The 27820-nt window shown below is 40.3% G+C and overlaps 1 protein-coding gene across 1 annotated transcript; it reads left to right on the forward strand.

Annotated features, from left to right (window-relative positions):
- The first annotated feature begins 1284 nt into the window (after window positions 1-1284).
- On the forward strand, window positions 1285-27549 carry sil1 (SIL1 nucleotide exchange factor). Its single transcript, XM_039776499.1, has 10 exons — window positions 1285-2638; window positions 4992-5121; window positions 5434-5560; window positions 13012-13111; window positions 14235-14337; window positions 18629-18820; window positions 19017-19138; window positions 22346-22442; window positions 25425-25589; window positions 26019-27549. The coding sequence occupies exons 2-10, from the start codon at window positions 5014-5016 to the stop codon at window positions 26379-26381; spliced, it is 1377 nt and encodes a 458-aa protein (XP_039632433.1). The 5' UTR covers window positions 1285-2638; window positions 4992-5013; the 3' UTR covers window positions 26382-27549.
- The last annotated feature ends 271 nt before the right edge of the window (window positions 27550-27820 follow it).

Genomic DNA, 27820 nt, shown 5'->3' on the forward strand with positions numbered 1-27820 from the left:
AAGTTCCATCCCTGCCCTCGCCTGTAGTCATGAACGTTGGATAATTATCGAAAGAGCTAGATAGCGGATGCAAGTGGCAGAAATGAGCTGCTTTCGCGGGGCGTTTGGGCGCCTTAGAGACGGTGAGAAACGCAGAAATTCGTGAGGCACTCAAAGTAGAGCCGTTGCACCTCCGCATCGAAACACACCGGCCAGGCTTCTAATCAGAATGCCTCGTGGCGTGAAAGTATTTCAGGCATGTCCAGCCGGGAAGAGACCATGGGGCCGACCCACGACGCGTGGAGAGACTGTGTGTCTGTCTCTCTCTCTTTTTCAAAGAGGGTCTGGGAACGCCTTGGTCCTGGAGGAGGGGGTGGAAAGGGCGACTGGGCATCTTTGCTTCGATTGCGAACCCAACGTTCTAGGCGCAGATAAATAGGATAAAATGGATGGATCTTTTTTCATTAATCCCTTTCGTTTTTTACTGCTCAAAAGAATGATTATTAATCGCACGTCTCACACGGTCTCCAAATCCGCCCCCACCCCGGTCATGTTGCATTTAGCGGTCTGATGTCCAATTGGTTGCTGACAGGAACAGTTCATGACTGCAGCCTGAACACCCCGCCCTTGAAAGGCGATACAGACCATCACCGCCTTCACAAACTTAGTGTTGTACTGAACAAAAGTCAGATCCCACAGGTTAAATTTGTAGAAGCCCATGTAGTGACAAACGGCACAATTAAGACAAGTACTTGTACAACATAACTAGATTTATGTGGCACCACTATTAATAGACCTGAATTTGTTTGGTGAATCTTCAATAACGTGTGTGAAGCGCGGTCAAATTAATCGAATTAAATTAACGCATTTAGGGTTTTTTTTTTTTTTTAAATTAACATGTTAATCGCACTGTTTAACGGCGATTAAATCAGCAGCCCATGTTATATTCACACACGTGAAAACCAACCAAAATGTAATTGGCTAAACATCCATCTATTTTCAAACCGTTATATCTTGAACATTGGGCACAAAGCAGGAACAATCCCTGGAAAAGTGGCAGTCCATCACAGGGCTCCATCTTACACACAGTCGTTACAAGTTACCTGCATCCATTTGTCCGATTACCCACAGTCCATGACAAAATAATTTGAAAATGGTGTATGTATGCTGCACCGAGTATGAAATCGGGAGAGCGGTAAACTTCTCTAGTATGAATAAGTGTGGATGACATGAACGGATATCCTGGATTATCTCCTCTCCTTACGCCTGATGGCCTAGAATAAGGAGGACGAGAAAATGTAGATTAAATTATACCCACATCGAGCTCCAGTGACTCCGAGTTACACAAGATTACCAAACCACCTTGGATCAAAGTAGGGTTCCTGGAGTCTGGCCTAGTAGCACTGGGCACATGATAATTGCAGGTCCTGCGCTCTCACACACACAGAGACAGATGTTAATTTAACGTGTATGTCAGCAGGGGGAAAAAATCGACAGGGAACCTACAAACGTAATATTGATACACCTAGCCAGGGCATTCAAACCTATGACAGTGTCCAAGACACAACTGTGTCATCACAGTGCCATTCCAATTAGAAGGTGGCCTTTAGGAGTAAAGCAGCTGTATTCTGTGAACGATGACCTGCCCCACTGCAACACACTAACCATGCAATTTCGATGCAACACGCACACAACCAGGGCCGACTCAAGGATATATGGCGCCCCCAGGTCGGTGTCAACTCGACCTTAGCCAAGAACAGGCCCTGCAGGTCACCATACTGTGATGGCACAGATCACACACGACATCGTCTTCTCTTTACATATGTGGCCGCAAGGGTTGGCCAGTTTCAGATGATCTGTTAAATTTGAACATCAGCTTAATAGAAGGACTTCATACCTGAAGCTGCATATCACCACATTATAATTATAGCGCCCTGCCGTTTGCAGTGTTCGCTGTTAGCATCCTACTCAGTTCATCACTGTCACGGTGTACGATCTCAAAGAAATCGAAGTGCAAGAAAGAAAGCAGCGTTGGTTTTAAATGGTACAAAATTTTCTGCGCCCGTTTGAAAATGTCAAAGAAATACTGCATCTATCTAATAGGGAGTTAGTATCGAGCTGTACCTTGCAAAAATACAATTTAAAAATTTCCTCCATAAGAATGTCAATAGTGAAGTCTTTTCTGAAAATCAACACCAATTTCTAACAAATTTTGAAATGTCAAAGATTTTGGCTTTGCCAAAATTCCAAATTAAATGCAAGGATCAAATATAAGCGCTCCTTCTCATGTCTAGAGCGAGTTCTGCAATTTCATTAGGTCTTTCCTTCACGCAACGTGACAATTAAGCTTCCGGGTCACTTGCGTCATTCGCGCGAGTGTTCTTAACGTTGGACCAATGAGAGGAGTCTGCGTGAGAATTCCTTTAGTCTGATTGGCCCACGCCACCCCAAATGCCAGCGTGTTATTGAGCTGGCATGTCATTATCACTATGTTAATAACGTGCAAAAGAAACAGCTCACTTTTAACAGTGCTCGTCTTATTCATGTTTGATACATTTAAAACAATACACACACGCCACAGCATTAAAAGGAGAAGCTAAATAGAAGCGGAAGAAAACGCACACTACAGATAACTGGGTGATGAAACAAGTGTACGCCGGTGAGTTTACTTTAAGCCTTGGTAAGAATGGACTTCTCGAGAAAGAAATGTTTACAAAAACAACTTGCTCTGTGGCCTGTACGTTCAACATCATTAGCAATTACATGTAATGACTGTACGCTATGTAAGTTACGACAGAAGTGGTAATATATTTTAACGTATCCGCTAAATAAAATTTTAAACAAGAAAGTGATGAACGTCCGAGGAGGTTTACCTTTACAATTGTTGGTCTTCGGCAGGGGTATCAAGCTCAGTTCCCAGAGGACCGCAGAGATTTAACTTTTCTTCCGGCCACAGTCTTAATCAGCAATCAATTACTGCGGCTGATTTGGCAGTCTGCTTTTGCCGTCAACCTAAATTTTTTTTTCCTTTAACCGGCTAAACCAACAAACAATATTGTGATGTAAAGGCATCCAAACTACCAAGCAGCTAACTTCGAGGTGTTATACCATTATTCGAAGACCACCAATTTCAATCCAACCAATCTCTTGTTCATCTGTTAATGAAGCCTTGTTATTTAATTTTCTGGCCTCTTAGTGCTTCAATTCTTCCATATCAATCATTTGTAATTTTCTCTTATTCATATGATTTGCCCACCAAATATTTCTCGAACCTTCACTTTTTTTTTCTTTTTACATATTTTATTAAAGCATAATAAATGAAGTACACACACTACTTGGAAGTAGGATCTCAGTTAACCTGTTCCAATGCTGGTTCACTTTACATTTCATTATTATTTGGCTGCCAGTTAAAAGAATCAAAACAATTAAAAGTCAAAACAAGTTAAGGTGTCCGATTAGCATCAGATTAACATCAATTGTGCCATAATTCTCTGGATACTGGTTTTTAAACCATAAGGCTGTCTGTTTGATTCTTGATCTTGGCACTCTGTCATTCTGAGCAAGTTGATAAACTGCTGTGTTTTTCAGTTGTTTAAAGACAAAAGTGCATAGTTGTAGCATCTCTTAATCTTGTAATTAGCTTGTGATAAGTGTGTCACACAAATGGGCAGTAATGACAGTGAAAGGTAAAGCAGTGTGTGACTGCTTCTCTGTCACTGCCCGTTTCAAAAAGCCACTTCTTAGATGATGAGGGTTATTTAAAATGGAGAGTAAAATCTGGAAATCACACTCCATGTCAGTACATTCAGTATTCCTATAAAACACGGGTGCCGAACTCCAGTCCTGGAGGGCCACAATGGCTGCAGGTTTTCATTCTAACCATCTTCTTAATGAGTGAGCTGTTTTTGATGCTAATTAACTTTTTCTATAATTTTAATTAACTTGACTCAGGCCCCTTAGTTGTATTTCTTCCTTAATTAGCAGCCAAACAATAATGAGACACAAAATGAGCTGACCCATGATCAGCTCACCTATCCCCAGCACACAATATCTGAAAATAAAGAAAGGTGGAGGTCTCAGTAAGGTTGATCTCTCAGGTCACCAGAAGATCTTGATGGTGTTCTTAGAAAAAACAGAAAAATCAACAGTTTTGGAAATGTCTGCTGTGGTAGAACAAGAGCAGCAACAAGCCATGGAATTAAATAACGGTGTTTAATTAACAGCAAGAATCAACTTCTCGTTAAGAGACTGGTTTGAGATTTGGTTGGAGTTTGAAATCCCAGTTTAGTTGGTCATCCATTGGCTTGTTTCACATCTCATTTCTGTTTGGCTGTCATTTAATGAAGAAATGAATCTAATTTAGAGGACTGAATCCTTAAAAACTAGGGTTATTAAAATGAAAGGAAAAGAAGTTAATTAGCAGTGAAAACTGGTCACTGATTAGGAAAACAGAATGAAAAGCTGCAGCCATTGCTGCCCTCCAGGCCTGGAGTTCGACACCCCAAAAGATAAGCAATTCCAGATATTTCTGAATTTTTTTTCATGTTCTCATGCTCACCATCTGTCTTGATGTCACAAGTACACTACCAAGTCAAAAGCTATTAAAGGAAATTAAGTCTTGCAAGTTGAAGCAGACAATTTGTACAGGTTTTCCAACTTCTGTCGAATACTTAAAATCCCCATGTCTGTCTTAAAACAGAGTTGGAAGAGACTGTGTTACCACACCCTCTGAAGTCCTACTTGGACAATATTACAGTGATAATGGCAAGAAAACAAAGCAATTTACAAATGGCTCGGTTCATATGAATATGTTGGTTTGCATGTGTGTGTATGTGGCCTGCCAAGGAATACTAATCCTCTCAGGATGGGTCCTGATTTGTGCCCAGTACTGCCAGGGCCTAGACTCCACAGGCAGGTTCTTAATATGGATGGATTATTTTTTAAGTTTTTTTTACCACCATGAAAATTTAAATTAACAAGGCCCATTTGTTATAACAACATTTTTTGTGTAGTTTATTTCAGCAAAGTACAGAAATGATGACAACACGAAACCTGCCCCCTTCCACTTCCAAAAGAATTAAAATGGTTTCCCTGGTAATAGTAATACTTATCCTCCCTATTGGCGTCGCTGACAGAGCTCAAGTAAGTGATTTTAAAATGAAGTTTGTAATCTTCAAAGCTGTGATTTGTGAGGGCACACTTTAAACAGTTGCTTAAGTTTATTTATTTTGCGTGTACAGTACATAACCCGATTTGTAAAATCCATTTCGAAGGTGATTATTTCTTTTAAACATTTTACAGGATATAATTTTTTTTAAATTGGTAAAATGTAGATAAAGTCTGCAGGGCCTTATATTTGACGTTTCGGTTTCCCTTTTCACCATGATTTATTGCTGACCATCATATGTTTTCCATTTCTTTCACCATTCTTTTTTTTTCCCCATTCTTCTACAGGAGACATCAGCCCTTACGGTTACGCAGAATGACGGCATGGATGAGGATGTTCAAGTAGATGATGACCTGGACCCTGAAGATCTGGAAGTATTTCAGCCTACAAATCAATGGCAGTCTCTCAAGCCAGGTAAAGAAAACTACTGTTGTGTTTTGATCCAAATCTGATGTTTAATTAACAGACAACTCTGGTTTGGATCCTTCCTGAAATTCAAAATGGTCTTGAGTAGCATTTAGGGTTTAAATGTCTGCTGTGTCAAATTAGAGATAATAGACTGCAGGATTGTTCGCCTTCTGCATACATCTGTGTGCGTGTTATCTCAGCAGTGCCATATAGACCCATGATGTGAACGGCCTTTCTTTAGGTATGTAAGCTCTGTCTTGTTTCTTTTGTATTCACATTTTAATTGCACCAAGCTGACTGATTACACCTTCACTTATGAGCTTGCTGGAACACAAGTCACAGTCAGTCATTATCCAACCCGTGTTATCCTAACACAGGGTCTCTTGGGGGGGGAGGCGTCTGCTGGAGCCAATGCCAGCCAACACAGGGTGCAAGGCAGAAACAAATCCCGGGCAGGTTGCCAGCCCACCGCAGGACTGGAACACAAGTTTTATCAGAATTCTTTTCTTTTTGGACTTACAGTACTTCTGTATTACTTCTTTATCATTGTCACAGCACTGGGAATTATTTTGTTTCTTTCACGTGTTCAAGTTCAAAGTTTATTGTCATGTGCACATTAAGGATCCACATTTCCCGGTACAATGAAATTTTCTTTGCTGTCCACACCAAATGACAAAACCAACGCATAAAGATAAACATAAATAATAAGTAGCAGATAGATAATAAGTAACAGAGGCAGCATAAAGTATAAAAACAGAACAGAAGTTTAAAGTGTAATGTGCAGGTAGGTGTGTGATGGACAAGTCAAATACAGTTGTGTGAGGTAGATAGAATTAGGTGAATCATTGTTATAAACTGCAGTCTGTTATTTAGGAATCTAATGGCCTTTGGGAAATAAAGAGTTCTTTAGCCTGGAAGTCCTGCATTTCATACTTCTATACCTCCTGCCTGAGGGTAGAAGTGTGAACAGTTCATGATGGGGGTGGGTGGGATCCCAGAGGATCGAGGAAGTTCCCCTGCGGACTCTGCAGTTGTAGATACTCTGCAGAGAGGACAGTAGGGTCCTGGTGATCTTCTCAGCAGTCTTTACCACTCTCTGCAGGCGTTTGCGGTCCATAGCAGTAGTGTTGCCGTACCTCACGGTGATGCAGCTGGTCAAGATGCTCAACAATGCAGCTGTAAAAGCTGCTGAGGGTCTTAGTCGACATACGAAACTTCCTCAACCTCGTTTGAAAGTACAGCCATTGTTGAGCCCTCTTGACCAGCTGTGTGGTGTTAAGTGTCCACTGCATGAACTGAAAATTCCCTTGCCCTTAACGAGCGTGCATTTGAACGAGGAGTAGCACCTCATCCAGGACTGGCTCCTATTTTGTGCCTTAGATTCCTGGGATAGGATCTGGTGCCCCCTAACATCCTGAATCTAATTAAGCAAGTTTGAATTGATTATATGGAGCAAGAGTAGCGTTTGGGGGTGGAAAGTGGGGTGATATATTATATAAAATTTGAGATGCTTCTGAGAGGAACCATTTTAAAATCCCTCTTCAAGGTCATATTCTGCCCATGTACGACTTTGAAAACATTTCATAGTCCACCTTCATCGCCCGAAAAGGGTCGCCAGTATAATCCCTTCCTAAAATAAGTTTAGCCCATTAGTCACTGGGTTGGCTTCTGCTTTCTATAGAAAAAGACATTGCATCCAGATTAGACTACAAAGGTGTCATCAATGACTTTTCCAATCGCAAGGCAAGAAAAGTGGATTTTCGTCTCTGAACCTGGAAACCGGTAAGAGATTTCATGATGATTCCTCTATGTTAATTTCACACTTCCTGTCGAAACACTGAAACTCACATTTTATTTGTATGCCATAAACATGTCCGAACATTAATGCACAAAAACATGACAACCAGCTGACATGACATCAACATGTGTTACAACTGTGACTTTTCTAGAAGAGGCCATACTAATTTACACATGACACCATATTGTCATGAATTATGGTATTGTTATGAATTATGAATTGCACTTTTTTAATAGATTAGATGGTTATAGTTTAATATCTTGTTATCTTGTAAAAAGTTACCTGAATACTGTAATGAAAAAATCCAGTGTATGTTAGCATTATTTTTATTAAATTTGCGTGCAAGTTTATATAGTCGACACATACCGGTAGCCGCGTTTGATGTAACCGGCTCCGCGTGGGGTTGGTCAGCCCTAGGCCCCGCACACCCCTAAGGCTGCCTCTGCTATGGAACTACATTAAATTTTTTTTTTTCCACTATTTATTTATTTATCACATCTTTGTCAAATAAATATTTTTTATGTTATCGAAGGCTGCACATTTAGCAGCTGTTGCGGGAGAGAAATCAGGGAAATACGAATGTGATTATTTTCATATATAATCTCTTGCTTGTGTCTGAGGAGTGCCATCACCTCTAGTTTAAATAATAATCTCTCGAAGTGGATAATAAAAGACCTAGGTCTAAAGGTATTTGATCCGCGTATGCGATAAGCCGTTGCTATCTCAGAATCTGAAATTAAAGTCCTCTCCAATTATTTTAGAGAATAGTTCAGCAGCGAATTTCACTAGGTTTGGACTTTCACGATTCTCAGGTAGACTTTTGATTCCAATATTATTCCTTCTGCTTCCATCTTCCAGAGCAGCAAGTCTGTCTCCGAGTTTTTTGCATTCGTCGTTGGCTGCTGTTGCTTTTCCTTCAGCAGTGGCAGCTAGATTTTCGGCTGTTTCAATCTGAGTCGTGAATGTCTCCTTGACATCCTCCAGCTGATCAGCAAGTGTGCTCAGTTTAGACGTGGTTTCCTGAATATGCTCTTCAATTTTACCCAGCATATCTTTAAAGACTGCCTCAAAGCGAATATATATGCGTTTCTCCAAGTCTTTATTATCCTGCTGCAGCTCCCGTCGCAGCTTCTCATTTGCCTTCTCACTTGCCTTTTCATTTGCCTTCTCGCTTTTCCTTATACAGTTATCCCTCCTCGATCGCGGGGGTTGCGTTCCAGAACCCCCCGCGATAGGTGAAAATCTGCGAAGTAGAAACCATATGTTTGTATGGTTAATTTTATATATTTTAGGCCCTTAGAAACTCTCCCACACTATTTATAAATATTCTCCGCACAGTTATACAGTAAACCCTCGTTTATTGCGGTTAATACGCTCCAGATAGATAAATGAATTTCCATGAAGTAGGATTCTTTATTTATAAATCTAATATTTTCGCAGTTAGAGCATTGAAAACCTTTTTATGACCTTCTAAATACGTTTTTTTAATATTATTAGAGCCCTCTAGACATGAAATAACACCCTTTAGTCAAAAGTTTAAACTGTGCTCCATGACAAGACAGAGATGGCAGTTCTTTCTCACAATTAAAAGAATGCAAACATATCTTCCTCTTCAAGGTGCACGTCAGGAGCGGAGAATGTCAGAGAGAGAGTAAAGTAAACAATCAAAAATCAATAGGGCTTTTGAGCTTTTAAGTATGCAAGCACCGCGATAAAGCGGCCACAATGAAGGGATCGATGTGACGGTAGCCTTTCAGCATTTTTTAGAGGAGCGTCCGTATCTTCTAAGCAAACAGCCACTGTGCAAACAGCCCCTCTGCTCACACCCCCTCCGTCAGGAGCAGAGAATGTCAGAGAGAGTGAAATCAATACGGGCTGTTAGAGCTTAGAAGTGTGCAAAGCACACGTATCGTATATCATTGAGGAGTTTTATTTAATATGTAATACGTGCTATGATTGGGTAGATTCTCAGCCATCTGCCAATAGCGTCCCTTGTATGAAATCAACTGGGCAAACAAACTGAGGAAGCATGTACCATAAATTAAAAGACCCATTGTCCGCAGAAATCCGCGAACCAGCGAAAAATCCGTGATATATATTTAGTTATGCTTACATTTAAAATCCGGAATGGAGTGAAGCCGTGAAAGTCGAAGCACAATATAGCGAAGGGATCACTGTATCTTTCTTTATCTCTTGCTTGAGGTCAGCGATCATCACCTTCAATTCAGACAGATCATTTCTGCTTTCGTGCACCGTAGGTGAGGCGGCGGGCTCTATTACAGCTGCTGTTCCTGGCTCGCGTGGAGTAGTTGAAAGCGCGGACTGCAAGGCCTTTTCCAGTGTCAGATGATCTTCTCCAATCTGCGAGCTATCGTGACCTGCGTCACTCTCACTCGTACATTCGCTCCCCATTTTGCTCTCAGCCGGAGATGATGTAACGGGCCGTGGTCCCGAGGAGTCTGGGCTTTCGCCCATCTGATCCAGGTCAGTCTCTGAAAAGCCATACCTTGAGTTTGAACTTGGACTTGTCGGTCTAAGCTTGAATGTAGCTTTATTTTTCATTTCTTTCTGAGGCCCTTTCTTGTTGGCCGTGTTTATATATGCTTGCATATACTGTAGTAGTACCCTCAGGTTGGATACAGGATATCTCAGGATTATAAGATGTTAATATAAAAAAAATAACATCGCTGCTAACGGAGCTCCGCTTCAGACGTCCATCTCTGATGACATTTAACTTTTAAAAATGTATTCTTGAAAAGTAATTACTAAACAGTTCTTTTCAGTTTGCATTTTTACATGAAAGAGGGCATTAATCTTCTCACCATTTTGAACATATTTGAATGTTAAAACCATAGAGATTTACATGTAAAGCTGCCCAGCGTGCCATTAAATAGCAGAATAAATATAGCTGCTTTGATCGTAGCTAAATGGCTAAATACCCATGGCCTTTATAAGTTTTTGGCAAACAGCAATACAACATTTTCTTTTTCCTTACAATTAAGCCTGTGTATTTTTTTTTCTGTAACTGATCACAAATTTTAAACATAAATTGTGGAATGTGCACTGTTTGAAGACATTACAGAATATGGAGTGTACGTTCATTAGATACCTTCCAATGAAAGAGTTTGCTCTGTAGTGGCCTATAAGGTCTGCTCACTTTTTGGCTCGTGTTTACTTTAAAGCTCTTACTGATTTCTTGGGGGCAAATCTCTTTTGTGCATAGCTCATTCTGTCTCATCCCCCACTTGCTAGATGGGATTGAGATCTGAAGACTTGGGTTGTCACATCATTAGCCCAAATTCAGTTCCGCATTTCTGGAAAACCCACAGAACCTTTTTTTTGTTTACTAGCACGGAACATCATCCTGCTGAAAAACCCCATTCAGCACTTTGTTTATTACACCTGTTACACAATTCATCCAATCAGGGATGTTGAAATAGCCTGTGGCATTCAAGCATTGTTCTGCTCATCGTAGAAAAGTGGTTGAGAGTCTGGAAAGTTGGAGCCAACAACAACCTTCCACTCAATTCCAAGAAAACAAAGGAACTCATTCTGGACTTCAGGAGACTGAACTACAATGGCCACCATCCCATAAGCAATAACAGCAAGAGGATGGAGACAGTCCAGAGTTTCAGATTTTTGGGAGTCCACATCTGCCAGGACCTGTCATGGACAACAAACCAATGACCAAGAAAGGTCTCCAGAGGCTTCAGTTACTGAGGAGCCTGAAGAAATCACAACTCCCACAACAGCTGCTGGTTAACTTCTACAGGTGCACCATAGAGATCTGTCATCATGTATTGCATTACAGCGTGGTACCAGATCTGGCTGCACCTCTGAAAACTGGAAGACCCTCCAGTGTATTCTCAAAATGGCTCAGAGAATCCCTGGCACTCGGCTGCCATCACTGGAAAATATCCACTAATCGCTGCAGCACAAAAGCAAAGAACATTTGTAAAGATTCACCTATACCGGCCATAGCATTTTCACTGTTCTGCCCTCTGGCAGGTGCTTCAGAGCTCTGCATGCCCGCATTGCCAGGCTGAAGAAGAGTTTTTATCTCAAAGCAATCAACTTATTAAATGCACAGTGATCACTGCCCCTTTCTATAACAGAAGCCACAGCTGATTGAACTGAACATGTGACACAACCACACATGTCACACACTTATACATGACCCATGTGGAACTCATTTAGCCGGTTAGTCATTCTCCAACCTGCTATAACCTAACAGAAGGTCACGGGACGTCTGCTGGAGCCAATCCCAGCCAGGACAGGGCGCAAGGCAGGAACAAATCCCAGGCAGGGCGCCAGCCCACCGCAGGGCACACACACACACACTAGGGACAATTTAGGATCGCCAACGCACCTAACCTGCATGTCTTTGGACTGTGGGAGGAAACCCACGCGGACACAGGGAGAACCCGGGAAGCGAATCCAGGTCTCCTAACTGTGAGAGGCAGCAGCGCTACCCACTGCACCACCATGCCACCCAGAACTCTCTGTATTTACGCTTACATGTTTACCTTTACTGTGTATACTCAGAACTGTTAATAGTAACTGTGCTTCTCATAGTTTTAAGGTTTAGTTTATTATCTACTCTTGTATACCTTTATTTAAGGCATCCATAGGCTTACTCCAAATGATATTTCATTGTATTGTACAATGACAATAAAGGCATCTTGCATCTTCAAGGTATCAAATATAGAACCTGAAAGCGCAGGCCAGACTTTTACACTTGTCACTACTAGCCTGCATTGGCGACAGCTGTCCTTTTCATCTGGATGACTTGGCAGAAACTAGGGTTCATCATGCTAGGTGGTACTTTCCCATTTTTTTTTTAGTAGTCAGTGTTTGTTGAAACTCTGTTGGGTCATTGAATGGATATAAAGCAAGATGGGCTATCCATTATTGTGCTGCTTTTGCTAACACTATTATCCATGGATTTCATTTGACTGAGGGTAGCCTGTCCATTATTCTATCCAAGTAGCGTAAGCCATGATTGCCCCTATCATTAACAGTGTCTTTTTCTCTCTGATCACTGAGCCGTTACTGATCATGCCAACAGATGGGAAATCCAAGCTGGCTAATAGTTCTTGAGGTGCTCATGCCATTGTATCTGTGGCCCATTATACTATTTCACAATTTTAAAGCCTTTTAAATCTTCTCCAACACACATACACTCACACCAACACTCGGGGGGGCCACCTGCTTACCTGGTTTGAATTTGTCGAGATTGGTGACGTAGTCCCTGGACAGTCACTTATGTAGAGAGGTTGGGTAGACCACTTCTTGTATATAAATATTCTAGTGATAAATGCTGGTATTTTGGAAGAGTCCCGTTTAAATGTTACACAAAGGTGAGGTATGTATTTGAAAATTGTTTTGATTATGACCTCTTTAAATGTCTTCAGTTTTAATTTTATTTGTTTCAAAAATGAGTGCGCTTTTTACATTGTTGTTTTTAATCTTCTTGAGACTTTGGATTTTTGTCGGATCTTAGTACTTATTTGCTGTCCTTTCCTACTTCTGAGTTTCTTTAAACTTTAATTAAAGTTAAACATTTTTTAATCCGCTTTGTTCACATGAAATTTAATTGTGTGGATCAATTTGACTGTGCATTCTGTAATATGCCACTGCTTTCTCTGTTATTTTTTAGGCCAAGCAGTTCCTGCAGGATCCCACGTGCGTTTGAACCTCCAGACCGGAGAGAGAGAAGCCAAGCTACCTGACAGCATAAAAGAGACCACTGGACTAAAGTAATGGAAAGGAAAAGGGGCATTTCGGAGCATTTTAAAATATTTTTTAGCTTAAGTGTTCCCAATGAAAGGAAGGGACTTGTTATTAATTCTATATCTTACTGACAATGTATGAAATGCAGGCATTGTATAGAATGTCTAGGCAATATATAGAATGCCTGCTGTTTTTGTGCAAAGAATGAAAAATCTAAAATTATTTTAAAATTATATTTACTTCCCCTAAGCATTTTATGCAATACCTAGACATTATATAGAATGACAAATGCTGTTTAGGCAAAGAATTAAAAGAGAGTCATGAAAAGGATTTTATTTAAAAGGCGTATATGAAAAAGAAAGAAACACAAAATAAAGTATAGGACTTTCTTATTGAGGTAAACGAGAGAAAATAAAATATGAACCTGCTTGTTGCAACAAGGAAGGAAACATTTTATTTTAAATTGCACTGAAATGCAACTCGGGAATTCTCCATCTGAGGCAAGCGTCAAAAGTCGCGTGACATTAGAAACGTCATTAGCGGGAGTATTTTATACTTTGCTGGTTTGTCTTGTGGCATTGCATAGAATGCTTAGGAAATGCGTGAAATGTTAAGCGTTTCATACTTTGACGTCCAATTTTTGGCATTCTCTTCATTGCCTGCATTTCATACATTGCCGGTAACATATACTGTACATTAAAAGCTATAATTGTATGCACCTAATGTAGTTACTTCCTTTTTAAAATTTGAATTGACATTCATTATAGGAGTTTTTCTTTCTTGAGCATAAATCATTGATTATAGTATGTCATAGTTTGTTGCATCATGCTGTTTTGGTAAAATTGTTTCCATACATTAGTCCACTGTTAACTTTGTTCATTTGAGGATACAGGAGGCAAACATTCATGTAAAAAGTGTTTCTGTGCAGGTGTCTTAACTACATTATCAGACCTTCTGAGTTAGCCTGATAACATACACAAGTGTACTTGAGTGAACTGGTGTCCTGTCCATCATTGGCCCCTGCCTTGTGCTTTATGCTGCTCTCACAGACTACATACAACCCTAGTGTTTGTGAACTACATGTGTTTGGTAATGGATTAAGTATATTCCAAAATGGATAGATGGATTCATTTTGTCTTTTTTTTACAGTAGGAACAAGGTCACAGCTAAAGACTCACACTCCTTTTCAGCTCAAGAACTCAAGGAGGCTCTGAAAAAGTTAAAAGAAGAGGCAATCAGCTCTGCAGATGAGGTAAAAACATTTAGTTTTTATTTTCATTGCTTAATACAACTGGTGCAAACCTTCACAAAGTGGCTCATCAAACTGTTACTAAATTATTTGTCATATGTTTGGTTGACACTTAGTTTATATTAAAATTCAACTGCCATATGTTTCCTTAGTTCCAAATTGTACCTTACTTATTGATGGCAGGCTCTAATGGTGGAGGTCGCTAGCACTGCTGCCTCATAGCTTCTTCCCATATCACGGCTAATTTGTAACTCTAAATTGGTCGTTTGTGTGACTGTGCTGTGTGATGGACTGGCAGCCCATCCAGGGATTGTTCCTGCCTTGTTCTCAATGCTGCTGGTATTGGCTTCAGTCCTACACATCACTTCCATTAAGAATGCCAACCATCTTTGCATCTTTGTGCTCTGCTAGAAAAGAATATTTGAAAATTAACTTCAAGTGAGATGATGAGTGAAAAAAGCAGCCTTAAAAAGTGATTTGGCTGTTGAAATTTCTGGAAAAGAAGATTATCTCGAATGCCTGGCATTCACACATACTGTATTCTTGCCAGTCCCATTCACAACTGTTTTCTACCTTAAAAAAACAAAGAACCCAAGACCATAGATCGGACTGAGCAAGTTAAGAAAATAGTGGAAGGATTATTTATAATATCCATTATGCACTTCAAGGCTGCAAACATTACATTCCTTTTTTTCAACCTGTTGTCCTTATTTTTACACTGTGATTAACTGGGGCTTAGCTGTCAGTAGCTGCACAGACAGTTGGGTGGAAACCAGTTATGCCATTTTATACATCATTCTGAACCTTATATAATGGCATTCCAGTGTGTTTGTGAATAAATGTGTTTTTTGTTTTTAATGGTAGACCTTGTTACAATTAAGGTTTATGGCTTATTGTTAGCATAAATAGGATTTAAGAGTGAATATGTTTATGAAAATAAATAGATTGTTTAGGAATTTGTTGAAAATGTTTTACATATAGGTTGCCTAATAACTGATAGCTGGTTTTATTAATGCCTGCTAAGTGTGTGTGTGTGTGTGTGTGTGTGTGTATAATACATCTCTATAATGAATAGAACAATGCCTGAATGCCACAGGGTATTCCATACTGATTGGATGAATTATATAATAAGCAAAGTGCTGAATGGGGTTTTTCAGCAGGATGACGTTTCATGCTAGTAAACAAAAAAGGTTCTGCAGCTTTTCCAGGAACAGGGAACTGAATTTGGCCTAATGACGTTACACCCCAAGTCTTCAGATCTCAATCCCATCAAGCATGTGGGGAATGAGAGAGAATGAGCTTTGCACAAAAGAGATTTGCCTCCAAGAAATCAGTAAGAGCTTTGAAGTCGACATGAGCCTAAAAGTGAACAGACCTTGTAGGCCACTAGGGAGCGAACTCTTTCATGGTAAGGTATCTAATGAATGTACACTTCGTCTTCTGTAATCTCTTCATTCAGTGCACATTCCACAATTGTTGTTTATAAATTTGTAATCAGTTACAGAAAAAAAAAATGCACAGGCGTAATTTTAAGAAAAACAAATGTTGTATAGCTATTTGCCAATAACTTATAAAGGCCATGGGCACTTAGCCATTTAGCTATGGTCTAAGTGGCTAGATTTATTCTGATATTTAATGGCACGCTAGGCAGCTTTACATGTAAATCTCTTAAATGGTTTTAACATTCAAATATGTTCAAAATGGCGAGAAGATTAACACTCCCATGTAAAAATGCAAACTGAAAAGAATTGTTTAGTAATCACTTTTCAAGAATACATTTTTAAAAGTTAAATGTAGCTCCATGTAATCATTTCAAACTTGCTTAATTAGATTCAGGATCTTAGGGGGTGCCAGATACTATCCCAGTAATCCAAGGCACAAAGTAGGAGCCAGTCCTGGATGAGGTGCTACTCCATCACAGAACACATTCAAATGTGCACTCGTTAAGGGCCAATTTAGGGCGATCAATTAAAAGAATCCACACATCTTTGGAGATGAGGGGTAAAAATACAAGTAATGCAGAAGAACACACACACACAGGTGAGGGGAGAAAGTGCAGTTCCACAGTTAGCAAAGCCAGGATGCTAACCATTGCACCACCGTGCTGCTCATACTCCACACGCGCCGAGCAAATTCTTAGGATCACTGCACTCATACAGAAAGGCCTTCCTTTTTCTCTGAAAACGACTTCAGTTCTTCATGGCTTTAATTCCACAAGATGTTCGACACATTCCTTTGAGATTCTGATCCATGTTAACAGGATTGCATCACGCAGTTTCTGCAGATGTGTCAGCCACATGTACATGCTGAGAATCTCACATGTTAAAGGTGTTTTATAGGATTCAGATCCACAGACTATCTATTTATTTATTTAGTGAGCTTCTGTAAAAAGCCGCAGTTTTCCCCCTGTGGACAAATAAAGTTCTGTCTAACAATTTAGAAAGAGCAACTTAGCAACCAGGAATTTCAGTTCACGCAGTGAACACGTGAAGGAAATAAAATAATTTCCAGTGTTGCGACAATGATAAAGAAGTAGTACAGAAGTACTGTATGCCCAAAAAGAAAAGAGTTCTGATAAAACTTGTGCTGTAGCAAGTTCTTTAGTGAAGGTTTAACCAGTGAGCTTGGTGTAATTAAAATGTGAATACAAAAGAAACAAGGCAGAGCTTACATACCTAAAGAGAGGCCGCCTGTTCACATCATGGGTTTATATGGCACTGCTGAGATAACATGCATACAGACGTGTGCAGCTGGTGAACGATCCTGCAGTCTGTTATCTCTAATTTGACACAGCAGACATATAATATATAAACTCCCCAGCTCTTAATCTCATTGAGAACCTGTGCTCAGTTCTCAAAAAGCAGGTGGACAAGCAGAAGCCAACAAATTGTGATCAACTCCAAGCACTAAAAATGCAAGAATGGATCACCATCAGAAGCTGATACAGTTATGAAGAAGGGTCAACACTGTACACATCAATTCTTTACATATATTTCATGTATTTGTCAATAAAAGCCTTTGAACCTTATGAAATGTTTATAATTGTTCTTCAGGATACCATAGAAATGTAAAAAAAAATAATGTGAAAATGCTGAAGCAGCAAAGTTTTTAAAACATCGCATTTGTGTCCCTGCCAAAACTTTTGGCCATTACTGTAGACACAATCGTGCAAACTGTTGACTTGCAGAAGGTTGTCTTCTGACTCTGCTGTGGTGTTGGGTCTGCCAGGCCTGTTCCAGTTAGATGTTCCTGCAGTTTCCAGGTTCCTCTTGATGGTGTAGGACACTACACTCACTGACAGCTTGGCTCGCTTTGCGATTTGTCGAAAGGAAAGACCTCCGCTTTTGAGACTTACAATGGTCTGTGTGTCTTCCTTTGTCAATTGCCTTTTGCGTGAGATTTATGACAGCAGTATACAGTGAAATATTGGGTGTAGTAATGCAGTTTGTTCAAACATTACTTTGTAAGTATTCAACAAGGGTTGGAACTTCTGTAGGAATCGTTTACATCAACTTCCAAGGCTTAATGAACTTCCATTGCTGAAGAAAAGCTGTAGGTTGTTACCCATTACGGGTTCCCTGATAAAGATCTTTTGGTATAATTATGAAAATTACATTCTTTTTTCAGTTTTTTTTTAACCTCCTGCATTTTGTACATTTTCAGGTTATTCACTACACTTGAAATGTTTAAATTACAGTAAAAATATTGGTGTTGTAAAACTTTATGACTTGAGTTTGTGTGTGTGTGTGTTTTACATATACTTTACATAGATTAATCTATCTTATCGATTTGTACTCTCCACCTTAATAAGAGGAAAAATGTATGTGTCCATCCAGTTGCAATGTCTCTATCATTCCAACAAATGTCACATCACAAAAATTAACACTACTTTTATGAATCTCATACCAAATGGCATATAACAAGAGACTTGTGCATTGCATTTGCCATTCCAACAGCTGGTACATCACAAATGTTTTTAGTAATGCATTTTATCACACATAATGTTATATTGTGTGTGTGTGTGTGTGTGTGTGTGTATTTGCATGGGTTTCATTTCATTAAAAAAGTTTCAACACATAATTTACTTACTTATGTACGTGTACACATGCTTTGTATATAGTGTATGTATGCATCTGGTAAAGCACTTTGAGGTATATTCTGTTTATGAAAATGTGCTATAGAAATACATGTTATAAGCACATTCACATGTCCTCTCCTTATAATTTATTTTATTTTATTTTTTTAAAAATGTATATTTTTATTTATAAATATTCTGAAAAACTCTCTCTTGCAGGAGGCACAGGCAGCTGTTCGCTCCCAATATCGGCCACTGGAGGAACTAAAAAAAGACCTGGAAGATCTGAGTGCAATGATGGAGACTGATTTTCAGGTCATGACAAGGCTTGTGCAGCAGTTTAATAATTCACAGGCCTCTCTGGAGGAAAAGGTCACTGCACTTCTTGATCTTGAGTACCTTGTGCATCAGGTAAAGCCTACAATTTGTTACCAATTTCAAGACTGCAGTTTAGTACACCACAATTTATGCACTAACACGATCTCAACACATTCATCTGATTTTTGTTTGGTTGTAGTTTAGCCATTCCGCTGAAGCTGTAACTGTTGTGTTAGATCATTGTCATAACTGCTTATCTTTAACAATGGCTTTTTTTGTTTTGCTGCAGGTTGATAATGCTCAAGATTTGATCTCTCTTGGGGGCCTCCAATTGATTATCAATACACTTAACAGTTCTGAGCCCATCTTGCAAGAGCATGCTGCCTTTGTACTTGGTTCTGCTGTCTCTAGGTAACGGAGTTGACATTTACAAACAATGCTTGTCATGTTTTCTTGATGTTGTGATCTTACCCGGCACGGTGACGTTTGTGCCTCCCCCCTGTACTCTTCCCATGTTTTCCTATGGATGTTCTAGCATTTCACTTGCATCATGAAGGAAGAAATGTGTTGGGATAAATGCCAGCTCTATACAGACCGGATGTTCGTGAAATTGTGAGTGTTGTGTCTGCCATATGACAGACTATTGCACCGTGTAGAGTTTGTCTCTACCTTGCACACTGTGCTACAATGACTTGTTTTGGCTGGATGGATAAATGTTGTGAACTCTGTCTTACAAAATGAGATTCTCAAATGTAAGTACATTGTATAGTTTATTTAACCTTGCCTTTCAGTAGCTGTTATTTGCTTTCTTCTCTTTAGAAAAATCCCAAGTCCAGAGTTCTGTATTGGATTTGGCAGCTTCTCCTGAGATTTTTGATGAGATATAGGTTTAGTTGTAACTCGGATTCCTTGTATGCTTGCATACTTGGCCAATAAATCTGATTCTGATTCTAAAAAAGCCATTAGCCAGAGCCCTGTAAGGATCGTAAACCAGGAGTCAGTCCAGAACAAGGGGCAAAACAAGAGCTCAGAACTGAAGTCCTTTAACCAGAAAGGCAACAAAAAACATTTTGTGGAAAATAACTTTATCCAGTCTCGCATACAATGTAATGGATGCACTGAAACTTTATATGGTCACAATAATAGCGTAGCATAGCATTAAAAATAATACACTTTCACATGAAATCTTGATTCCCCAAATAAATGTCAGAATTGAATTCCATAGGTGTCATAGAGTGGCTGATGGAACTGTCCTTACGTATTATACTGCAGTTGTGACCCACTGGGCTGGCTACTTTGAGCAGTTGTTTAAAGCTGATCCTCTGGCTAGGACGTTGGATATCTCTGGGTCTACGGTTCTTGAGGCTGATCCTCCAATTAGCTGTGAACCACCCAGTCTCACTGAGATTGCACAAGTGGTGAACCAGCTGAGGGGAGGAAAGGCTGCAGGGATCTGTGGTATCCAGGGTGAACTTCTCCAGGCTGGTGGTAAGGTTGTCCTCCTGGCATTGCAAGCAATCTTTTGTTTCCATTTGGGAGACTGGCATCATCCCAACTGACTGGAAAATGGGTCTTGTCCCATCTGGAAAGGGAAGGGTGATCGCCTGGATTGCAGCAACTACAGGGGGATAACACTGCTCTCAGTGTCAAATAAGGTCCTTTTTAGGGTCGCCCTCAATAGGATCCGTGATCACTTGCTCACCTACCAGCGACTGGAACAGTCTGGTTTTACGCCTAAGGAGTCTACCATCGACCGCATCCTGGCACTGAGGGTTCTCACGGAGCACAAAAGCAATTATCGGCAGAGTTTCTTTTCAGCCTTTGTCGATTTTCATAATGCACATTGAGCTGCCCTGTTGGACATCCTGAGGGTTTGCGGGATCCCCTCGAGGTTGCTGGATATCATGGCTGGCCTGTACACTGGTACTGTGAGTGCTATGCAGAGTAGAGGCAGGACTTCTGTGTTTTTCAAAGTTGATTCTGGGATTCGTCATGGGTGTGTTCTGCTCCTACTCTGTTCAATGCATGTACGGACTGGGTGTTCGGCAAGGTCGTGGGGTCCAGCAGCTGTGGGGCATCTGTTGGTGAAGAAAGATTCACTTATATTGACTTTGCTGATGATGCTGTGATCTTCGCTGAGTCAATGGAGGCTTTGATCTGGGTGCTCGAGAGACTGAGTGAGGAATCTGAGTATCTCGACTTGTGAGTGTCTTGGATTAAAAACCAAGATCCAGGCCTTTAATGACCTCTTGGGCACAGCCATCAGCAGTGTGTCTGTTTTCGGAGAGAGTGTTGACCTTGTCGAGAGGTTTAATTACCTTGGCAGTGACACTATCCAGTAACCTAAGACGAAGACTGGACTCCTTTGGTACTGTGTCTCTCCGGAAAATCCTTGGGTACCACAGGTTTGACTTTGTGTCGAATGAGCGGTTGCTCATAGAGTCCCGAATGAGGCACATTACCTGCATTTTGAGGGAGCGTCAGTTACGGCACTACGGCCATGTGGCACGATTACCCGAGGTTGACCCAGCTCGTAAGATCCTCATTGTTGGGGACCTGAGTGGCTGGACCAGGCCAAGGGGTCGCCCACGTAACACCTGGCTGTGGCAGATAGAGGGTCATTTCCAGAGGGTGGGACTGGACCGCGTGTCTGCCTGGGGGGTTGCAAACCGGAATCCCGAGTTGTTTTGTCATGTAGTGGATGCGGCAACACACTGTAACAGTGTGTGCTCCCCGACTTGACTTGGTGTCACAAAAGATGTATAAATTGCCCCAAATAATTCCAAGTAGGTGTGAGAAAAACGAAATAAAGAAATTATTCATAACACTTCCTGCCTTGTGATTGGTTTCCACCTTGAATCCAGTGCTGCTAGGTAAGATTTTGGCCTGGTGTAACCCTAAAAATTAGACTAACCATTTTCAGAAAATGGATAGAATGTAAAAATATGAATTGGTGTATTAAGATTGTGTTAAATGGTGGGTAATTTAAGCGCCTAATCTTAAATTTCTTACTTATATACTACCTTTTGAGTAGTGGTGTTACATAGTGCTGTACAACATATGTTTTTCTTAGGAGTTTTGATGTCATTTTAAAGTGCTTGCACTATATAAGGTGTGAAAGAAATATAACAACAAAGAAAAAGGTTTGGGGTTCCACTATGTAGATTAACAATACGGTCTCAAAGATGAAGTGAAAGAAACAGAGTAGTCTCAAATGACAGTCCAGGATGGGAATGACTGGGGGAAACCAATGAGCTGGCTTTATAGACAGAGGGGAGGAAGAGGAGTGTCCAGATGGCTCTAGGTGGAAGTGAGGTCAGAAACAGGGCGGGGATTGGAGCCGGACATAGAATCTGTTTGGGTGTTGGGTTTAAGTAGGCTTTCTTTCTGATGATCTGCAGAGGAGGGAGAAAAGAGGTTAGTGCACTTTGTCACCCCCCGAACAGCATTTTACAGTTAGTTAAGCTCATTGACTGCCTACCATGCACATGTGTGGCAAAGGTTATGAGGTACGTGCTGTAGCTGATATGATGTGCTCAGCCTGTTTTAGAGTATAAGCTGTTTTCAGATAAAATGGTAAATTGCATTTAATTTTTTTCCTTGCTAACCTGTCTTCAGTAACCCACGGGTTCAAGTTGAAGCAATGGAAGGAGGAGCGCTGCAGAAACTGCTTCTTTTACTAGGTACTGATCAGCCCCTACCTGTCAAGAAGAAGGTAAATGAATTTGATCACTGCCACATTGAAATTCAGTTGTTGTTTAATAACATTATTTGTTAAATTTCAGGTATTTTGTTTTAAATTAGTGTTTTTTTAATCTTTTGAAAACTGTGTAATTCATTACCATACCACATTTATTTAGAGGTTTTCAGGTATTACTTGGGTGATGTATTTTTTTTTTTTGTTCTACTGTAACTCCTTTCTGCCATCCAAGGTGAATGGTGTGACAGCATTTCACACCCAGAATAACACCAAGGATGTAAAATAAACATTGGGGAGAGATGAACACAAGGAGAAACGTAAAAGACAAAATATCTAAGCTTTCTTTGCCTACCTAAATGGTAGTTGACCTTGGTCTGTCACCAGAGGTCACCAGTCATCCCACCAGTAAGACTTTGTCTCAGTCTCCTTCTGACTCAAACCCCAATGTGTGTGTCCAAGGCTTCAGACAGATTTTAAACCCCTTCTCAAGCTTACTTCTCTTCAAGTTCTGGAAACAATTTCAAAGTCTTGTGTGACAAGTACACCAGGCTACAACTGCAAGTAGAGGTCCCTGATGACCCTGAACCTCAAATATCTAGCTGGCTTGAAGTAAGGCTAGGGTTTTCCGGTATCTTCTATCCTGTTTGTGTTAGAGAAGCAAGCTGATCTTAAGTTTTGAGTTACAGTCCTGGAGGTTCATCAACATGTCCGGTATCTCACTCACTTATCCTCTTTGGGAAACATTTCAGTATTCTTTCCAGAATAGCTTTCACTTTTGCCCACTTGGAACCTTACGTCCACTTATGCTGCATCTATGCAAGTCAAAGCCACTGTTGACAGTGTTCTCTTTGCTATGTTTTGAGACTTGACACAGTCATATGCCTTTGTTACCCCAGGCAGTCTTTTTAAGCTAGGCACTCTGTAGTGAGGGCGAACAGAGAGGGAGTGCCTGCTTCATATAAGACATCCTTACAGTTGCAGTTAAAAATCTGAAGTTTTCCTTTTCTCACTTGAACAAAGAGATTTCCCTTCTAAGTCAATTGGGGTTTATGACTCTAAGGCCCCAAATTTGTAACCAGCCTGTCATTGTGAGGATGGCTCTGTGTGATTTCTCACCTGTGACAGCATCTTTCACAGTATTTAAACATATGACCTATGAGACAATGTGGGATTATCTGTTAGCTAATTTATGTTTTCTATTAAATACAATGACAAGCTTATATTTTAGCAAATTCTTATTTACCCTGGTGTCTGCAATGTCTTGTTTTTGGTTGGACAAACTGATAAGAATTTCAAAGTATTATGGGCACGTAACAATTCTACTACTACTATTTTATAATGGCAGTGAGAGACAAAAAGCAGAAACAGACAAGAAATGCGAGTGTCTTCAGGGATAGACGCTGGCTTGGTTCAAGAAGGGTCAGAATATCAGGAGCTTTTGTCAAAGCCAGAAACACTAAATCAGATGCATCATCAAACAAGGGAAATGCAGAAAGGTCCAGACACTAAAGTCCTCATTGAAATACCTTTTTGCTTCCACTAACAATAAACGGGAGGCTGAGAGGCAGAATAGAGGAAAATATTTGTGGATGAGTAGATAAATAAGCTGCCAACTTTTTAAAAATGTATGTAATAATGTAGCAATTGAACACCATTGACATCACAAACCTGGTGCTGTCTGCAAGAAAACAAAAATCCGAAACAGCACAGACTTTGCCACCATCATGACAACAGAGAATATTAATGACCAGAAAAAAACGTCCAAATTAGGAAAACACATAAACCAGATCCTGCTGAAGAAAAACTCTGGATTACCACCAATACTATTATTGCTACTATTATCTGATTGACATTGTACTGTACTTTTCAGATTGGTTTTATCTGTGATGGCTTCTTGGTGCCTGCTTGTTTTTTATGGGTATAACCGCTCTCTTAAAGTGTGTAAATGAAGGTTGTTCATTTTTGTGTCTAGTTCTTCCTATCATTATATATAATACGCTACTGTGGCTGTCCGTTTGTCTGTCCAGGATTTTAAATCACCTGTAGCTCGCAAACCGTTTGAACTATTGACCTGAAATTTGGTACACATATACTACGTGACGTCTACTATCCTCTTTCAGGCTGATGATTGACCTCCAAAGTTATTCTTCTTTTTATTTTTATTTTATTTTATTGTAGAATCAACTCTCGGCAGTGGCCAGCAGGGCAGCCATGTGGCGCATGTGTACAGGCGCTGTTCTCATGCCTACCACCTTCGCTGTCACTTATCTTACCTCTTCATATCTTAAGTCATCAATCAGCCTCAAGAATGATTTAAGTGCCAGCTTAGGTGAAAAATTAAGGAAAACGTACTAAGTAATTGCAACACAAACACTGACTTAATCAGTTTTAATGGAAGAAGATGCCAATGAAAGAAGATAAGAAGCGGGCCACTACAGTGGAGAAAAGATGAGCTGCTCAGGAAGCAGCAAGCACATCAACCTCTGAGCAAACGAATGCTAAACGTACAGAGAAAGAGGATGAAAACTAGGAATGCTCAAGTCAAGTGGATTCACTGCACGGCACGTTACCGTGCAGTGCGCTGTTGCTGGTTCAGTCATAACAATGAAAAGGGCACAAAGCGTACAGTAAATATTCACGTATAAGTCGGTCTTGAAAAATCAATCTTAAAATGAGACCCCGACTTATACACCTGTTCAACAATATGACACTTACATTTTTTTTTTTGTTTTGTTTTACCTTCCCATCCACCAACCAGGACATACTTGCATGTTTTTGTGGAGACCACTGTGAGTTCTAAAAGAGCTTACAAAATTCACATAGATTCCAGTTTAGAGTCAGAGAAGAGTGTTCTAAGTGTTGTCCCTGCTGCCATATTGCCAGATAATCAGTTTACTGTTGTATATATTTTATGTATATTTTGATACATGTTCCTGGTTGTGGGGGATCGGGGGGGGGGGCTTTAAATGTATTTATCCCATATTATATGTCTTGCAGGCACTCTTTGCTTTGGCCTCCCTTCTACGTCACTTCCCCTTTGCACAACAGCACTTCTTGAAGTTGGGGGGATTACAGGTGCTGACGGCATTATTTCGTTCCCGAGGGAGTGAGTCCCTGCGTGTGCGTGTAGTCACTCTGCTATATGACATGATCATTGAGAAGGTGAGTGGAATATTGGGATCCTAGGTAGGTTTTGACTTCCGTTGACGTTCTCTGGTCTCCATTGTTAAAGTTGTGTTTTTGTTTTTTAAATGTGTGTCTCATCTTCTTATCACTAATGGGGAGGAAAATGTAATTTTTGTCAAGGAGTTGGTACATTTACCGCATGTCTGCTTGGGTTTTCCTTTAAAATCCCATATCCAGCAGTTGTGGCCCCCTATGAATGAGTGTACATGACCTGGGTGGGTGGGTGTGCTGACCAGGGTCGTTGTGTTCCTTGCTCCCAATGCTGCAGGAACAGGCACTGGCTGTCGTTTACATTGAACTAGATAAGAGTGTTGGAAATGGATCGGATGTATTCCCGAACTATTAAATTCTTTGCACCATTTTTAAAACCTTATCATTTGACCTGATGTGTATGTATCATTGCAGGAGCTAATCTCGCAGTCTGGACTGGATGCTGTCCCAGATGCCTCTCATGAAGAGCGGCTACGGCAGTACTCCCAGGTAGCACTTCTTCCCCTGTTGTCTGAACAAGGCTGGTGCAACCTCGTCCCTGAACTGTTGGCCTCCCCAGAGCATGACATGCGTGAGAAGGCTCTGCGTTCCATCCTTGTAATAATGACGCCATGCAGAGACTTCTACCGCCAGGATAGTGGGCTGGCCAGCTTTTTGACTTCCATCCAAGAACAGTACACTGCACTAGCAGAAAGTGAACGGGAGCACGGAGAAGATGATGGCTACTTTGGTGAACTGCTGGCATTGGTTGAAAGTGTTCTTGGAAAGCTGAGGTAACACTGGACGGATAGACTGTTGTCACAGAAGATGGAGTCACAAATTTGGAAATGCAAGAGTTCTCCGAAAATGTTACCCCTTTAATGATATTTAATTGTTTGTACGTTTAAATAATGTGGACGAAGCTGACATTCAGTTTCATCCACATTAGTTTTTTGAGGGAGTGTTTGTTTCTGAGGTTTATCTCAGTCTGTCCGTCATTGTACACAACAGAGAAAACACCCAACAAGGTGTATGATGCTCATACACATGCCCAGTGAAGGGAGTATAGGCAACATGGAGTGCTTTTAAAGAAGTAAAACCAATAAGACTTGTACCAGAATCCCTCCCTGTGTGTGTCAATAACTTGCTGTATTGCTCACACACTTCTTTTCACCCTCATGTCTTTACCTGGTCACCGTTATTCTTGTCAGTGAACCTTTGACAAAACTTGGCTCTGAAATTGAGACTGTGGATTGGAAGACTGAAAACCTTCTTTAAGGATCTTAAATCACTAAAAAGTGTATCGATGCAATCTTTGTTAAAGTAACATTGTGTTGTCCAGACATTGTCTTGCTGTAGTTTCTTATGGGTGTTTATCACCATTTCATGATTTTAAATTGCAGCACTCCAGACCTGCCATCACAGCCCTGTGGTCAACTTTAAACTACAGTGTAAAGCAGTTATCATACACTTGACCCATGGGAGACCAAATCCTGGTTAGTTATCCCATGAGTGTATGTGGAACGGTCTTCATCTTGAACTTTGTTTTGGGAGCTTATGCTTTTATTTCTTCACCAAATCAAAACAGCTTGCCTGTCTATTCTGTAAAGTAGATTTTATAACAAAACCAGAATCGATAAAGGCCATTAAAATAATCGGCAGGTTTTCAACCAAAACTTTTATTCACAGTTTGTGCAGAAACTTTCAGTAAGAGAGATTCATGGTGTTCAGATGTGACGGTTTGGTTATATATTCACTGAAGGGAGGCTGATATCCTGTCACCGAATTAAATTAGAGACAATGTGGATTGTGGATTTTTTCAGTGTGCATTCCCTTGTGTTGCAGATGCTTGAAAACCCTGGATTAGTCCGTGTAATTAATTTGCTTTATTACAGTTTGTGGCAATCGGTTGTATGCACTTCTTTTGCTTTAATAAATTATACTGCACTTGGTATTTATTTTTTTACATATCCGTTAAAAATCATCCAAGTAATGTGCTTATGCATTTTTTTTTTTATTATTGCTTACAGAATAAATATGTAGGGGTTTTTCTGTTTCAGTTCAACAAATGGCCTTTGCCTCATTTGGTTCTGATTTTGATGAAACCCATCGTATGAATTTTGTTATCTGCAATGTGGGAGAAGCAGGTATTGTTTAGAATGCCTTGGAAATCTATATGAGTGATGTGTGATGTTTTTAGGCAAAGCATGAAATGTCTGTGTTACTTTAATATGCTA

This window comes from Polypterus senegalus, chromosome 13 (genome assembly GCF_016835505.1).
Source record: "Polypterus senegalus isolate Bchr_013 chromosome 13, ASM1683550v1, whole genome shotgun sequence".
Lineage (NCBI taxonomy): Eukaryota > Metazoa > Chordata > Cladistia > Polypteriformes > Polypteridae > Polypterus > Polypterus senegalus.

Excerpts from the sequence above, each read along its gene's own strand:
- sil1 (XM_039776499.1), top strand. The coding sequence starts at position 5,014 with ATGATGACAACACGAAACCTGCCCCCTTCCACTTCCAAAAGAATTAAA. Across the intron at positions 5,122-5,433 it reads GCGTCGCTGACAGAGCTCAA|GAGACATCAGCCCTTACGGT; the intron begins GTAAGTGATTTT and ends ATTCTTCTACAG. Across the intron at positions 5,561-13,011 it reads ATGGCAGTCTCTCAAGCCAG|GCCAAGCAGTTCCTGCAGGA; the intron begins GTAAAGAAAACT and ends GTTATTTTTTAG.